The 17,948-nt window shown below is 33.5% G+C and overlaps 1 protein-coding gene and 1 long non-coding RNA gene across 2 annotated transcripts; one reads left to right on the top strand and one right to left on the bottom strand.

Annotated features, from left to right (window-relative positions):
• Window positions 1-592: 592 nt before the first annotated feature.
• On the bottom strand, window positions 593-5,065 carry LOC140049696 (mediator of RNA polymerase II transcription subunit 12-like protein). The gene is made up of 8 exons (XM_072094646.1): window positions 5,027-5,065; window positions 3,824-3,886; window positions 3,251-3,289; window positions 2,666-2,770; window positions 2,240-2,323; window positions 1,633-1,795; window positions 949-1,127; window positions 593-754 (listed from the first exon to the last, which is right to left on the bottom strand). Exons 1-8 carry the CDS (start codon window positions 5,063-5,065, stop codon window positions 593-595), a joined length of 834 nt encoding a protein of 277 aa, XP_071950747.1.
• Window positions 5,066-16,403: 11,338 nt separating this feature from the next.
• Window positions 16,404-17,617, top strand: LOC140049604 (uncharacterized). Its single transcript, XR_011845318.1, has 3 exons — window positions 16,404-16,825; window positions 17,191-17,357; window positions 17,485-17,617. It is a non-coding gene; the product is annotated as an uncharacterized lncRNA (long non-coding RNA).
• Window positions 17,618-17,948: the final 331 nt, after the last annotated feature.

Below are 17,948 nucleotides of genomic sequence, written 5' to 3'. Positions count from 1 at the left end.
CATGGCTACCTGAAAGTACTGTTTTATTTTCTCCCACCAACCCTTAACTTATCTACGCAGTTATAATAGTTAAAATGTGTTTATTGTCCAAGAAAATTAAAATTACATTGCAGCCAGCAGCTACTGGCATTTTCAAAACCTTTAAATGTTTAAATTAAAATAAGACAAATTCAAATAGACACACAATATTCTCATATGAGGCTTAGTAAGCAGTACTGTTTTGGCTATGAGAAAAATCCTGTGCGGTGGTATCATAAGGATGGGCTATGATCGGTAACCAAACATCTTAACCACCAAACACTATAAATTCTAGTAGCTTAATATTATCAATAGTAAATTTATACATATATGATAATAACAAGTGATTACCTGTTTGCAGGGCTTAACAAAGTTGGTGATTGCGGTGGGTTACAAGCATCAGAACAAAAGGAAGCAAGTTTACGACAACAGAAGTAAGCCAACCTTCGTGACAGAATTTGACCTTTACAAAATTCTTCCACATACTACATATTAAAAACAAATATACAGCAAGTTTAAAATATTATTACATGAAATAAAAATTGAAAAAAATAATGAAAGTTAATTTGTGAAATTATTTATTATTTTGGATTGGATGTGTCATTTTTTTTTTGTAATCACTAACCTGCATTACTATTGGCAGTACAAGACGTAGAATATTGTCGTCTTTAGGATTAACTTTTTCCACCGTTTCAACAAGCCATGATAAATACTCATGACAATCTAGCATACATTCCTGTAAGAGGGAAAAACTTACTCGTTAGTATACAATTAGGCTCAGTTATTTACTAGCTAATCGGGAAATTTATTGCTAACTTTGAAATTAATCACTAGCTTTGATGAGAAGACCCCCAACTTACTCGGCCAACAACCCAGCTCTCCCAACGCCACACTCGGGTTTAGTAAGCCACAGTTATGTCACATACTTACCTCATACAAGTATCTTGCTAGAGTTGTCATGTAGTCCCACATCTTGTGTGCTGTGTCACTATCAGTAATTGTTGGCGTCTGAAGCGTTGAAACAGGATTAGGTCCACTTGGTGTCTGATGTGGATCAGCAATTTTGCTTAAAATTTCCTTGAGAAACCTTGTAATCACTTGGCACCACTCTGAAAAAGAAATAGAAGTTGCTGTCTCTTTTGTATAGTAGAACTTTTAGGAAACTCATATTTAGGAATCATATATTAAAAGACACTTTCCAAAAAAAAAGTGAATGAGGTGTAATACATCAACACTATGGCCAACTCCTATTCTGGGTAAACCCCCTGTCAGGGGATATCCTTATTAGAGAGACACTTTTTTGGGTCCCTGGGGTTGAGGTGTCCCCTTCATAAAAGATCTACTGTAGTGGCTACAGGTTGATTATCTCTGTTTTAAGCAGTTTATGCTGGTCACATGAACTTTTGAGATTTCATGACATTTGGCGGTTATGTGTCATTATCAATCCAAGGGTTCTGGGTCCAACTCCTGGCAATACCCCAATACCAGGGTATTTCTTAATGCCAAAAGATAGGGGTGGAGTCGGATTATCTTAACCTGAGCCATTTTATCGTCAATCAATTTTAGTTGTAACTATATAAAACAAAAAAACATAATAATTCTGCTAATATTTACCAATAGATGGATCACTCTGTGCACGTTTCGGCCTAACTTTAGAATCTGTAATAGCTTGTGTAGATGCATGGGTCATCTTAAGAAGCCATGTAGCACGTATCATGGGAACTTGGTGTTCTGCAAGCATCCGGAATATTTCTTCCTTGCGGTGAAATAACGGAACCTGCAAAAAATTAACCAAAAAACAGAACAGAAATGGTAACAACACTATCAAACTGAAATATTATTGCATCCACAAGCAGATATTGATTGATTTCTCATATTTGTACCATTTAAAAATAGAATTTGATCTCAATGAGCTCCAGGCAGTATCAGTGAAGTCTTGGTAATCTTGGACCTGCTATAAAGTTAAAGGCAACTGACATGGAACAAATAACATTGAAATATTATTGCATCCACAAGCAGATATTGATTGATTTCTCATATTTGTACCATTTAAAAATAGAATTTGATCTCAATGAGCTCCAGGCAGTATCAGTGAAGTCTTGGTAATCTTGGACCTGCTATAAAGTTAAAGGCAACTGACATGGATCAAATAACATTTTTTCAATAACTGAAAATGCAAAAAGCTGTTATTTTTGGTTTAAGAAAACAACAATCAACTTACTTTCTTAGCAAGTATGGCAAGTGGCCGTATTCCAGCCAAATCTTGAAACCATGTATGCATACTACTAGTGTTTCTTTGTGTAACCTAAAAGTTTAAAAAATTCATTGATTAGAATTAATCAATTATGAAAAAAAATTCCATACAGTGGAAAATCCACAAAAACAGTGCTGCAGCTTAATAATATTTAGTGTACTACTAATACTGAAAGTGGTCTCCATTTCAAATGAATTCTACTAGCAATACCAGAGAATTATGAGTTCCATACAGTATACTTTGCTCGGGCATACTTGGGGAGGCCGCTTCAACCTTGTTGTCTTCCGATGTATTTGTAAATGTACATTTTTTAATGAAGGATGCCTGAATGAACTAAATTGTTTAAATGATCACTGTGACACGTTTTGTTAATGTTTTTATTTAGTAACTTACATTCCAAACATTTTCCCTCGACACCAATACTTTTCTTCGTCCTCCATCTTGCAGAGTGTTTAACTTTTGTTTCTCTGCAACTATGCCACTGAAATATGTACCAAACTGCAAACAAAAAATAAAAATATACTAAATATTATATTAAAACATACAGTTAATAGTTCAATCAAAATTTAAGAATTTATTTGTTATTTTTATATTAGAAAATTACTAATTTACAAATTGTAGGTTGATATATTTAAAGATTAATTGAAAAAAATAATTATAAGAACCAAAAAATAGAAACATATCTGCTTTTGTTTTAATATAGTATTACTACAGTATTACTGTGATGTTTTATATGAGCTAATGTATATTATCGAGTCAATGAAAAGTAGATCCAATGTCCAGTAGGGTATGCTGGAAGGAGACTATGATTACAATTTATTTGAACTATTAATTACTAACTGTGTGTATACATAACTATAAATCATGAATTTTGTTACCTTAGTACAGTAGGATATCATGGAAGATGACTTTGATGATTTAAATTTATTTGAACTATTTAATTTCTATCAATTTACAATATTACATGAACTTTGTTACCTTAGCATGATTAATATGACTATTTCTGGCAGTCCCCGTCTGAAAAAAAATAGAATGTTATTTAAATTGTCAAAGTAATCATGTCATAGAATTACAATCCATGAATGGTAGATAATGAATTTTAATGATATTAACACTCTTAGTATTTAATTGACACAAGTGTCTCTAAATTTCATATACCGGTAAGAATTTTTTTGTCATTAAAGAAAATAATAGGCAACCTGAAAACCATAATCTGAAAGATATTGGTTATTTAATAATTAGTATTTTTAGTATCTGGTTTTATAATAAGCAAAAAAAAACTACTTTTGTATTTTGCAAAAGTGAATAACATATTCAAATTTTATTTTATAAATCTTTATTTGTTCATGTTTGTGGGACAATACATCTTCAAATAAAGTTAGCCTAATGATTCTTCTCTGATTCTCTAATGAATTCAGAGTCTGTAAAAAAACTATACTGTGAATGAAATTATAAATATCTTAATCTTATTGACGGTATCTCCAAATTGTTGTTATAATTATTAAAAGCCCAATAGTATGCATGTTACAAAATACTATATCTTTTACTTACCTCATCAGAGAAGCTGGGTTGATTAGTAAAACCTTGTTTAACATTGCTAGTTGTTAATTCATCCTAGAAATAAAATAAATTTAAAACCCTCTAAGTCTAGCCAGGTCACAGTAATTTACCTATATGCACAGTGTCCAACCTAAAGTAATACTTAAATGGAGTAATCATGGTGCTGACATTCATCTACAACCCGAAAATCGTTGTTAACACATTCCAAAATGAAAGAACATACAGTATTGTTAGGTTTGCTATTGTTCTTGCTGAGCCTCAGCTGTGACTTGCATTTTTGTCTACTGACAAGTAACACAAAGCTAAGTTATTGCTGATGTTATGCGCGATTTGAACGATTTGCGCAATTTGAAATTGCGCAAAAAAATCCTTGCGCAATTTGAAATTGCGCAAAGAATTCTTGCGCAATTTAAAATTGCGCAAGGATTTTTTTTTCAAAAATTGCGCAATCAACTTGCGCAATTTCAAATTGCGCAAGAAAATCTTTGTGCAATTTTAAATTGCGCTGCACAATTTGTAAATTGCGCAAGATAGTTCTTGCGCAATATGACACCTTTGCGCAATTTGAAAACGAACTGTAAATTTTCAAATTGCGCAACAAAATTCTACCAGACAATCGATATTATAATAATTTATTGGAAACTAAATAACTCAAAATAAAACATAATAAATGCGAACATGTGTATAATAAATACATAACATTTATTATTACAATTAAATAATATTATCATTGTAACTTGAAATAAATCAAAATAAATGTAAAAATTAAGTTGTTAATATTAGTTTAAGCTAGGCCATGTAACCTAGTCAGTATCAGTAGTCCAGACCCTAGCTAGGCTAGAGTAGTATAGCCGGCCGCCCGCGCCGCGCCCGCCTGGTGGAACACCACCGCTTCGTTTTCCTTCGTCGGTTCTTCGACGGTATGCTAACTTATAACAATATTTGCACTACTAAAATAAGGAAATGCGATATTTATCTTTAATTTTGAATCATTCTTAGAAATTACTATAAAAATATGGGTGTGCATGATTTCACAATCTGTCGAAAAACCTTGCGCAATTTGCAGATTACTTGCGCAATTTAATACGTTGCTTGCGCAATTTGAAACACATGTTTCAATTCAAATTGCGCAAGGATTTTTTTTGCGCATTTTCAAATTGCGCAAATCGTTCAAATCGCGCATAACACTGATACCGAAGTTATGGATTTGTTCCACGGTAGAACAGCTACCATGCCGAAGATGGCTTGTGTTGCCTGTTGAATCCTATAGAACAATCATATGAAATGTCTGTCTTGAAGGAGTGCAGCAAGGCCACTCTGTGTGATAAAGGACAATAGATTGAGTGAAAGTTGACGTCCACATGGGTCGCCATATAGTGGACTGCTACTTGTTAACAGATATGTGAATATTTAGATTAGGTGGACAGTGAAATTATTACTTAATAACCTTGGGAAGTGACCCGTTCCGTGGTGCAACCACGCTGGGCAAGTGGAAGTACACAGGCTTAGGTCAGGCTAAGTGTGTAGCTTAGAATAGACCTAGGCCTAGCCTAGAAGATCCTTAATTTTCTGAAAAAAGGTTGGCGTCCTAGTAGTGATACGACCCAGTCCATAACCTGTATTATTAAAAGCTGTATTTAATAAAATAACCAATAAAAATAATTTACAGTTTGCAAATATATTTTTACTGAAATTTACTTTATTACATTCTCAGAAAACCATCGTAAGATCATTTTCCGCCATCATTTTGAAGTGTTATGACGTCATTCATACGTCAACTCGTACTCATCATCATGTCACACACTAGTCAGAGAGCAAACCCCAAATACCACTTGAACAAGAAAGTGCTCAAAATTTTCGACGTGCCAGTCGTCTAGCGCACGTTATAGAAATAACAGGATCAGGTGCCGTTTTCGGCCACCTCGACTTATATGGACTATACCATTATTATGATAGGGGTGTGGTGTATTATGTTTTATGTAGAGAAGGGTGTCTATTGAATGGGAAGACAATACAATTGTTCTGTTATGTAACCTACAGTACAAACTACAAGGAACAATACAGAACATCAAAAACTAGCAATGCATGTACTTTTTATAAGGCATGTTATTATTAGGTACTGTGTTATAGGGAATGCCAAGATTTTGTAACAATTACTATATTAACTAAAGATATTTTAAATAAAACAAATTTTATAGACAAATTTAATGAAGAACCATCTACTAACTGGATAAAGCCATTTAGGAAAAATAATAAACAAGTTGATCATAACGAGTGGTTTTCAAAGGCCCAAAGCAAAACGAAATTCCATGCAAAACAACGTTAACAGAATATACTATGTATAAAGGAACCAAACCTTGAACAATATTTGTTGGCACATATCAAACGTTGTTAGCCTAGCTAGGCTAGCTAGGCCTACTAGGCTAGGCAGTTATTTATTTCACAACACAATGGAATGCTGCCACGAAGGCTGGAGAAATCTGAGGCTCTATATGTAGGCCTAGCTAGGTTAGGCCTATTTGATTATGAGATTAGGCCTAGGTCCTATAACATTACCAGCCTAGACCTAGCCTTAAAGTACGTGTATATGATCATTTCACTGAATTATTAATAAATAAAATATATGGAAAACGATCATACGTCATTACTGAGTCGTCTCTTTGACGCCCTATAAATGCGTGTTTTTTTGTAATAAAAGGTTAATCCCGGTCAGCAAAAACACGTAACACGAAATCTACGCCCCATAGCCCTGCAGGCTTTACAGTACGTGTATATGATCATTTCACTGAATTATTAATAAATACAGTATATGGAAAACGATCATACGCCATTTACTGAGTCGTCTCTTTGACGCCCTATAAATGCGTGTTTTTTTGTAATAAAAGGTTAATCCCGGTCAGCAAAAACACGTAACACGAAATCTACGCCCCATAGCCCTGCAGGCTTTACAGTACGTGTATATGATCATTTCACTGAATTATTAATAAATACAGTATATGGAAAACGATCATACGCCATTTACTGAGTCGTCTCTTTGACGCCCTATAAATGCGTGTTTTTTTGTAATAAAAGGTTAATCCCGGTCAGCAAAAACACGTAACACGAAATCTACGCCCCATAGCCCTGCAGGCCTTACAGTACGTGTATATGATCATTTCACTGAATTAATAATAAATAAAATATATGGAAAACGATCATATACGTCATTAATGAGTAATCTCTTTGACGCCCTATAAATGCGTGTTTTTTATAATAAAAGGTTAATCCCGGTCAGCAAAAACATGTAACACGAAATCTACGCCCATAGCCCTGCAGAATTTACAGTACGTGTACATGATCATTTCACTGAATTATTAATAAATAATATATGGAAAACGATCATACGTCATTTTTTTTATAATAAAAGGTTAATCCCGGTCAGCAAAAACACGTAACACGAAATCTACGAGTAATTCGACCCCATAGCCCTGTGGGCTTTTTGATTAAAACAGGGCGTCGTTAATTCAACCAATTTTAAATATACCAATACAATAGAAACAATAATTACTTGATCGAATCATGGAGGTATACCTCCATGATCAAATGTAATCAGGGAAGATAGTGATAAGAATAAAAATTGATAAGTATAAAAATGATACGTTGTTGGTACTTTACCTGGGCTTAATTGAATTGTAATACTATACAACAGTAAAAATATTTTTGTATTAATTAATGTTCTTACGTAAATAAATAAAAAGACACATCAAACATACGTTTATAAAACTATAATACTACATTTAAATAAATGTTAACAAATATATGCCTAATTAAACGAAGTTTACAATCAAATCAATGGTCATTTTTATTAGCACACATTTCACCGAGACCTGTAAAATAAAAAAAACAATTTAAATATAAAAATATTCATACGTCAAAAGCATACCACTAGTTTTGCGCCGATCAAATCATTACAAGTAGGCCTAGCCACTTCTCCAGAAGCAGACCTACACACCTCACCGACAGCATCACTGATCCTCTGTATCCTTATCCTAATAGTATATTGTACCGAATCATTATTGTACTGAAGTATTATACTGAATAAACAATATGTGTTAACGACAGTTAAGCGAGTAAGAGTCTTCATTAGTACCTCAACAACGCAACACTATATTACATGGTGGAAGACCCAAATTTCATAAGGAACAGAGTAAGAAAACAGAATAACAAGAAAACAAGAAATAAACACTTAACAAGACACGAAGACGAAGACAAAAATAACCATATTTATTTGAAAGGAGAAAACCAGAAATTTACTTTTACACAAAAGACAAACTGAAATTATATTTGAATGAGATCGGGACAAGCAGAAATTTTATCAAATTATAACCATTGGATAAAGACAAAGAAGATAATCGAGGAAGACCCAAGAAGAATTAAAACAGAAGCAAGCGGACAAGAACTGTTTCGTTTGGACACTTTCAACTTCACGCCGTTTTTTTTTTCGATCGTTTTTTTTAACATTTACTTTTTTTGACCATTTTGAACATTGATGAACACCTTTCGCATTTTTTTGAATTCGTTGTTTAAAAATTTGAACATTGATGAGCACTTTAACATTTCTTTAATTCGTTGTTTGAACATTTAAACATTTTTGAACACTTTTTGCATTCCTTTAATTCATTTTTAATTGGATCCGAAGCATTTGGGGTAAGTCAAAACCATTTTGATTTTTGATTTGTAACCTTGATTGAAAAAGTGAGAGTTTACATATATATATACTAAAATTGTTTTTTTAAATTGTTAAAATAATTGTTGAATGAACCCACTGATGATAATAACGAGAAAATCCAAACCACCATTAATGTAGTAAATGACAAAACCAATGTTGAAGTAGAACCCCTTAACTTGCAACCTTACATTGACTGTGTAGAGAATAACATGGGATTAGCAGCCCCATTCCAAATGAAAGAGGAACAAATTAAGGAACAAACTAATCTAATTATGACAGCACCTAATGATTCAAGTATGGCATTAAACCGAGGTAGATTTAAAGCAGGACATTTCCAAGTTTTAGTTTCGTATTCTAAACCGACTTCAGCCAAACGCAACACTGATAAAACAAAACACGAATCTAATGATCGCAAATTTTGGTGGAATATTGACAGATATAACGATACAGAGAAATTGATTAAAGAGATCATTAATGATAAACAGATACCGATAAGTGGATCGCCAAAACGATTCATAAAACGTTTGTATAATGCAACAAGTTACTGATTTAATTTTTTTTTTGCAAGATTATTTTTAAATTACGACTTTTGCTAAATTAGTGCTAGCATAGTCTACGTATTTTGATGATATTTTTTTTAGTAACGATGTGATTTCAGTTAAAAGAGAATTGAATTTATGTTTAAGTGTAACGAGTTTTTTTTGATAAAGATTAATTTTGAATTTTGATGATCGATATATTGAGATATTGAAAAGAACGACAAGCATTTTGTAACAAATATTTTGTTTAACCTTTGAGTCGTTAATCTCAAGCATTAATTAATTGATATACAATAACAGGAGATTTTCTTAGTACTTTTAATTGTAATTTTTTTTGACATTGAGTACAAAAGTCGAATTTGTCGACTGATTGAAATCGTAATTACCTGTGAATATAAATGCTTAAATCGATAAAGTTGTGATGATAACGATATATTGTGGATAAGTTTGTGTCAACGGGACACACACACATTTGTTTCTTTTAAAGTTTTAAGTGATTAAGTTTGATATTTTGATTTTAGGCTAATCAGCCACCGTTTCTTGAGTGTTATGTTTTGATTTGATTGATTTATGTTTGAAGGCCATTAGAACGCGATGAGTTGTCGCACGATTTGATGTATGTTTAATGTAACATACTATTTTGAAGTTTTGTATTTTTGTTTTTAACCGATTTATGTTTGATTTACGCGAATTTTATACCAAATTCATTTTTTTAAAGAGAGAGAAGAGAGAGAGTGAAAGTGATAAGGTTACACTTCAGAGTCAATGGTTTTGGCTAACTCAATTTTTGCTTATATGTATAATAATGTTTTTTTTCTTTAATATAACTTTAATTTTGCATGCCACTATTATAACCATTTTTATATTTTAAATAGATTAGAAAAAAAAGGGAAACAGAGGGATGTAATATAACGATATACTTTTATAATTTAGAAATTGACCTTTGTATCGGAATTCAAATAAGTTCACAAACTTGACCCAGAAAGTCCAGAGGAGAGTTTGTCCAGATGTTTTAATGACCATTTAGTTTACAATCGATTCCCTAAAGAATAACTTTGTGACTGTTCCCATCGTAAAACAATTAGATATTGACAGTTTTAAGCAAAGATTCGACAGGGCCAATTCATCATTGTAACCTCCCCAGATAAGATCAATCACTCCCACTTAAACACCCCTGGATCAACTTAGGACCAATCGTTACCCTCACAGATTACGTAGTGACATATGCAAATGAACCGAAGCCAATATACTTCCAAGTTTCAGAAGAGCCCAGACACACCTTACAGCCACTTCACGGAGCACACACCTTACAGCCACCTCACGGAGCACACACCTCACAGCCACTTCTTCAGAAGAACATCTACACCTCACAGCCACTTCTTCAGAAGAACATCTACACCTTACAGCCACTTCTCCAGAAGCAGACCTACACACTTCACACCTCACCGACAGCATCACTGATCCTCTGTATCCTTATCCTAATAGTATATTGTACCGAATCATTATTGTACTGAAGTATTATACTGAATAAACAATATGTGTTACGACAGTTAAGCGAGTAAGAGTCTTCATTAGTACCTCAACAACGCAACATTATTACAACAGGTACATGTATGAATTTTAAATATAATATCTAGTAATAATAATTGTACATAAATCAAATATCTGTAACAGAAATCAATACGTAAAATATGAATTTCCTTTAATATGGTCAAATACAAAATTTGGCAAAATTCTGCCATAAACCAGAAAGACTTTTTTTATGATGACTCTCGCTAGAATTAAGGTAAAAAAGATGGTGTATATATGCAGTGGATAATTTTTGCTATTAGTCCATGGGCTGGGAGGGGTCACCCTGCACCCCCCCCCCCACATCCCTACATTTTTTATATTTTTATGTACCTATATATCCGGTGAACTAAAAAATAGATGTTAACATCAAATATCCTCATTCCCGAGATGTGTTTTTAACGGATTTTTAAAAACGATTTAATTTCATTATTTTCCGTACATTTGTGGGGTTTGGGGTAATACAAATAGCCATAAGTACAGTTTTCCTTGAACAAATCATTCAATCTTGGTATCAATGTATAGAGTATTGTCTGCTATACAAGTTGATATAAAATATGTGGTAATTAAATAATTAATGACATTACAAAGGATCAAAAGGTCACAATTTTTTTGAAAATTGAAAAATTCTGGTATCTACAAACATGTCAATATATCTTTTAAATATGCCAACATTTTTGTCTAAAAATTGGCTAAAATGATTCATATATGATAGGTATCAAAATACTGATTCATATAGGCCTACATGTATATAGCTATAAATAGGCTTATGTACACAACTTAACAAAACAATCAGTTTTATTATTTTCTGTACATTTTTGGGGTAGGGGTTAATACGAATAGCCATAAGTACAGTTTTCCTTGATCAAATCATTTATTTTGGTATCAATGTATAGAGTATTGTCTCTACAAGTTGATATAAAATATGAGGTAATTAAATAATTAATGACATTATAAAGGGTCAGAAGGTCACAATTTTTTTTAATGGAAAAATTCTGGTATCTACAATTAACATGTCAATATACTGTATATTTTAAATATGCCAACATTTTTGTATAAAAATTGGCTAAAATATATAAATTCTGATACATATAATTATGTTTAGGTACATGTATATAGCTATAAATAAGTAAACAACTTAACAAAACAATCAGTTTCATTATTTTCTGTACATTTTTGGGGTAGGGGTTAATAACAATAGCGATAAAAAGTATAATTTTTCTTGATCAAAAATCTTTACAAATAGATATTAGTATGTAGGGTAATGTCTGTTTTATATTTAGTGTAATTGGATAATGAATGACGTCACATTAGATCAAAAGGTCACATTAAAAAAAAAATTAGGTACTGTATCTACAAACATGTAAATGTATAATTAAAATACCTAAATTAATCTTTATCTGAATCACTCTCTTCATCTCCCTGGAATTTTGGATCATCAGGTTTTTTCAAGAATATCAATATAATAATGTTTTGTGATAAAATTTGTTCTCTGGTGGCTCTGATCCATTTCCTGTTGCAGTCCACCTAGATTATTTGTCATCAATATTTTGATGGATTTAACAAACCTCCACCCAATCCACATTTCTCTTTTTGAGTTCATCAACAAGTTCTTTGTCAACATCTCAATTGTCTCCAAGCTTGGCAAATGCCTTCTGAAGGCACTATCACACCCTGTAAATGCGTGTAGAGCCAATAATGCTGAACAGTACTGCTGTGTGTACACGTATGCTATCTTTGAAATATTGATACATCTACCTTTTTTTGCCTGTTCCAGTCTCAAACTTTATTTGTATTCCAGATAACTGAATGGCATGATTCAGCAAAATAAAGACAATTTCACAGGAAGGACTCCTAATTCTAGCATACTTAAAGCCCCCTCTCTTCCATAAAAGCAATATAATATCACTCTTGAGTCTGTCTCTTCTTGGATTGAAGGTTGATCAGCTCTGTTGTTGATATGGTACTACAGTCTGATATTATCTGATGTGCTTTTCCGTCACAAATAAGAATCACTTCTCTATCACTTTCTCTATCTAACTCAGTGGAATGCAATGTTACTATAATTAATTGTCTAATTATACTAAATATAACATCAAAATGTAAAACAGACATTACCCTAGAAACTAATATCTATTTGTAAAGATTTGTTCAAGAAAAATTATACTTATCGCTATTGTTATTAACCCCTACCCCAAAAATGTACAGAAAATAATGAAACTGATTGTTTTGCTAAGTTGTGTACATATTTATAGCTACATGTATATACATGTACCTAAACATGGTTATATTAATCAGAATGTATATACCTATCATATATGAATCATTTTAGCCAATTTTTTAACAAAAAGCATATTTAAAAGATACAGTATATTGACATGTTTGTAGATACCAGAATTTTTCCATTTTCAAAAAAAATATGACCTTTTGATCTTTTTTAATGTCATAAATTTTTTAATTATCACATATTTTTTATCAACTTGTAGAGCTATACACTATACATTGATACCAAAAATGAATGATTTGTTCAAGGGAAACGCTAATCGACAGCTAGGCAAGACATTCAACTAAGTAGTAATTAGACATAGCCCATAGAAAGCTTAGACCCACAAGAAGATGTGTATAATGTGTGTACTGTAATTTTCACGCCGCGGCTCTAGCCAGCTATGTCCCAGGAGGACACATTCATTAATAAGCTGTTTCATAGCGGTAGCTTTAGTATCTAAGGCTGACGGTTTTGTGAATTTGGAAACTCGACTATAATTTATAGGTAGCTGCTGGACCCAAAAAACGTCTGGGAGAAGAGAGTCTATATGAAAGCCTTTGTTGATAATACAGTATTATTGAGATGTAGACGGAAATCTGTAAAATCTTGTTCAATAAATAATAACTTCGCTTTTGCTGTCAACCAGGCCGGTATCTATATATAAATTTACGTAAGGGCAAAAATCAGTAAATCGCGCGTTATTTCTAGAATGTTTACTCGATGGTATATAAAGTTGGTTAGAATCTCGGTACTGATTTTAACCACCTGATGTAACCCTGTTTACTAATTAAATTGAGTTAGATAATTAGTTATTGACAATTAAAACGAATTTAGGTTCAACGATTTGCCCCAAATAGGGGTGTTTTTCGATCGTGGTATACACTGTCTAATGGATGTCCGTCTTGAAAAATACCCGAAGACAATAATACGAGGATGCTTCGCATTTTCCTATCTCCTCCTACGATAATTGTTTTTAATGGCTGAAAACCGGTTGAACAGCTCGAGTACAGCATCATAATGTTGAAGACAGGCCGATTTTCTTTTAAAAATACTATTTTGATAGATTTAATATACGTTTATATAAATGTATTGATTTGCGATGAATGGAACATTCCAATCTCTGTTCCACAAGTGTCTATTCCCTCAGGCGTCGTAAAGGCAAGTAATTCGATCCATTTTTTTTCCAATCTGTACTGCAGAGGTTTGGATATAATTTTTTTTAAACGGATAGTCGCCGTATATTATGTACAAATCTTTATTTTTGCATTTAAACTACCCACATCATCACCCTTCCCTCACTGGCATGAGTAGCGTTGTAAAGCCAGTAGAGGATAGGCCTATGCGGTGCATCACATGCCCTAAACGCAGAACAACTATGGTGGGTAGGGTAGGAACCAACTTAATTATGAATTGGCTCTAAGAAACAATTGAAAACCATAAGGCCTACTAATTAAGTTGAGTTAGATAATTTAATATTTATTGACGATTAAATCGAATTTATGATTTTCCCCGAATAGAGGTGGTTTTCACAAATTGTTTAACATTATATATACTAGAGGGTGAGCTCGCTTCGCTCGCTCCCCCTCTAGGAAGTGTAGACGATGGTTCTCGGAATGATAATGTTCTCCTTATACACTGTAAAAAGTAGTGTTAATGTTTAAACGCTAAAATTAACACGTTTCGGATAACACTTAATGAACACGTTTAAGTGTTAATGTAAAAATTATTAACACGTTTAAGTGTTAATGTTTCCATAAGTATTAACACGTTTAGGTGTTAAAGTTCCAAATTATTAACACGTTCAGGCGTTAAAAGAAATAACACATATACACGTTTATGAGTGGATAACACTTTATTAATGCTAAAACATGTTTATATACAGAATGGTGTTAAAGTACTCTTAAATAGTATCTGTAATAAACATAAAAATGAAAAAAAAATCATTTTTGTCACTGTTTCAGATCTTGTAAATGCGATCATAGCTTTGCGTTTTTAACTTTGGTAGAGAATGTTTGGAACAGTTTGCCCTTGAAAGTTTATAAACTGCCCTTCACCAACAATAAATATCTTTGTACTGCCGTCCATACACACAATGCGTAGGGCAAGAGGACTTTTGTCTTGAATTGAAGCTTTTCAGAACGTCATCTGATACTTCAATTTCCTCTACCTGAAATATAAGGAAATGTAAATTGATTTCATTTTCAGTTATTTTATTTGATTGAGAGTCACTTTTAGGCATATCTAACTGATGCATGGTCAGGTGGATATTATATTTTAATAATAATAATGTCAGTTTTTATATAGCGCGCTACACAATTAAGACTCGGGGCAAAAATCAAACTATACATAAATCAATGTGTTAATTATTAGTATTACTAATCACCTACTTCCAACATTGTCATGACGGTCTTGGATCTGGTACCTTTGCCTTTGACAACGGCAACCTTCTTCTCCAGGATGTGTAGTAGTCTAATCATCCTCAGCTCCCTCAAAATAAAATATATTAATAAAAAAAATTAAATTAAAAACAATTTCAAAACAATTTAAAAAAATCGTAATTTCGCGGGGACCTGATAAACTAATAAAAAAAATGTATGGACCTTAGAAGTAGACTGGCCTAGTTAGGGGCTCATATTTGAATTGGTCATATGACCCATTTATTTTTAAATAGGTAGCCCGGTAGGCAAGGAGTAGGCAGGCATATTAATAATAGGTAGGTAGGCCTAGGCTAGGCCTAAAATGAAGTACTAAAAATAAAGAGGGCCTAGGACTAGTAGTAGGCACAGGCCTAGCTAGGCAAGTATTCAGAAAATAGGCTAGGCTAGTAGACCTAGGGTAATAGGCAGGGCTAGCTAGAGCCTAGGCCTAGACTACTACTAGGCTAGACCTAGGCTAGCCTAGCTAGTAACTAGGCCTACCTAGCCTAGTACTAGGCTAGCCTAGGCCTAGCTAGGCTAGCTAGGCCCAGTTAGCATGCCATCATAGGCCTAGGCTAGGTAGTGCCTATTCTATAGCTGGTGGCCAAGCCTAGATTTTCTGAACACTAGTAATAGTATAGCCTAGCTAGTGCCTATATATATACCCGGCCTAGGCCTAGTTCTAATGTCTGACTGTTCAAATGCGACCGGACCATAAACTCGGGGAGAGAGGACTTGCGCCAAAAGGCGCGCGCGGCGGTTGTGTAAGAAAGTAGTATGGCGAACGCACTGGTCCATCAGGCCTAGCCTAATCTATGTTACAGTTAAATACTAGGAGATCCTAGCTAGGCCATAATTACAAATATCCTTCACTTCGAACTACGACCAAAACAGGATAAAACTATCAGTAGTTCAAAATACAGATAACAATTACCTATACGATGAAAGAAGATTGATGTGATTAGTGATTGTGATCTTCTGCGATTATCCCGCTCGCCAATGGAAAACAATGGCGCCTGAATCTCTAAAGGCCTGTGCACACCAAACGCAAAGCCGCGAATTTCGCGTTAAAAAGTGACGCACGCGGCAGGCGACGGACGCTTCCAGTGTGAACATACAAGCGAACAGTGTACGATAGTCGAATTTCAACTTCAACGCGTTGAAAACGACAGCAGCGAAGGCTTCGCACGCGAATTTTCAAAAGTTGAACCTTGGTCAACTTTTTGAGGCGTCGCGAGCGCGGTTTGCGTTCGTCAACCAATCAGAAGTCAGGAATATCTCTCATCGACGACACCGACGGCAAAAAAATGGTGGCTGACGAGCGAGGTCTTTATGGAAATACTTACCCTTCTTGTCTTTACGATAAGGGAAGTAAGTCAAACACAGACAGAAACATAAGGATTAATGCATGAAGACAATAATTTCAGACAAACATCTGTGTAGAAGAATGCCAGAAAAACTAGGCCTAAAACGCGTCAGAGATCAATTTGTAAAGTGAGTTGGCAAGCCTATTTCTAGCCTAGGCTAGGCCTAGCTAGGCCTACCTAGGTTTAGGCAATACTAGGGCCTAGCTAGGCCTACCTAGCCTAGGCTACATATACCCTAGTAGGCTAGGCCATGCCAAGTAGTACTTATAGGCCTACATAATACTTACTAATCCCTACTAGTCTACTATGTGCTAGGCCAGGCCTAGCCTAGGTTAAGCCTACTACTAAATATGAGTACAGTACCTAGCTTAGGCCTACTTATTATTATTAATTAATATTTATAGGCCTAATATTTAGTTGATTTAGTGTTGTAAGGCTAGGATAGGCCTAGTAGTAGTAATATTAATACATAAATACTGTTGTTTTTTTTAGGTCAATTAGATGAATATTGATAAATGGGATCCTTCAGGCTATTACCAGCGTTACAAACTCCACCAATGACCAAGCTAGTAGTTTAAGCGGCCAGTATTATTATTGCCATGGAATTAAGAGCAATTGCTCCTCAAAAACGTGGACTGGCAATTATGAGGCTGATACAGGTTTGTATAGACTTTTTTCAAATGGGTATGTCAGTTGGTGACATACATTGGCCAGAAAAAAATGATTTGAGCAATATGCCTTACTATAGCAATTTTTTAATACTTGTTTCATTTTTTTTTTAAATAGAAAATGGAAGAGATTAAGGAGGAGTTGGACTGTAACTAGTATTTATTAAGTGGTTATAGAAGGAAAGCTGAACTGAATGTCTTTTTTTAGCAATAGAGAACACATGGAAATATATGTATATGTTTTGTTATACTCCAATACTAAAAAAATAGTAAAATTGGCTGCCAGCTAATGGAATGTTTTTCATTTTATAAGTGAAAACATAAGTTTTGTTGGGTTTTTTCTATGTAAGTGATTAACTTTGTTAAAACTACAAAATGGCCTATTCAAATTTGACTTTAATCATCTTCATTTTTCATGATTCTATGGGACAATACATCTTTAAGTTTAGTGTCATTTTTTGGAAAAGATATATTGTCTTCCTGAAAATATAATTTAAAACATTTTCGTTGTGTGTAATACAGTATAACACTTTAGGGTTAGTTATTCACTTTTAACAATAATAATATTTCTTCAATTTTCAT

This window comes from Antedon mediterranea, chromosome 5 (genome assembly GCF_964355755.1).
Source record: "Antedon mediterranea chromosome 5, ecAntMedi1.1, whole genome shotgun sequence".
NCBI lineage: Eukaryota > Metazoa > Echinodermata > Crinoidea > Comatulida > Antedonidae > Antedon > Antedon mediterranea.
Note: the sequence above shows the minus strand (reverse complement) of the source record. Positions and strands in the feature narration are given on the sequence as shown.

Bases quoted from the DNA above. Each gene is read 5' to 3' on its own strand.
- LOC140049696 (XM_072094646.1), bottom strand. From the start codon at position 5,065: ATGGTAGCTGTTCTACCGTGGAACAAATCCATAACTTCG. The intron at 3,290-3,823 runs GTAAGTAAAAGA...ATTTTTTTTCAG, and splicing joins AACCCAGCTTCTCTGATGAG to ACGGGGACTGCCAGAAATAG. The intron at 2,324-2,665 runs GTAAGTTACTAA...TTAAACTTTTAG, and splicing joins CGAGGGAAAATGTTTGGAAT to GTTACACAAAGAAACACTAG.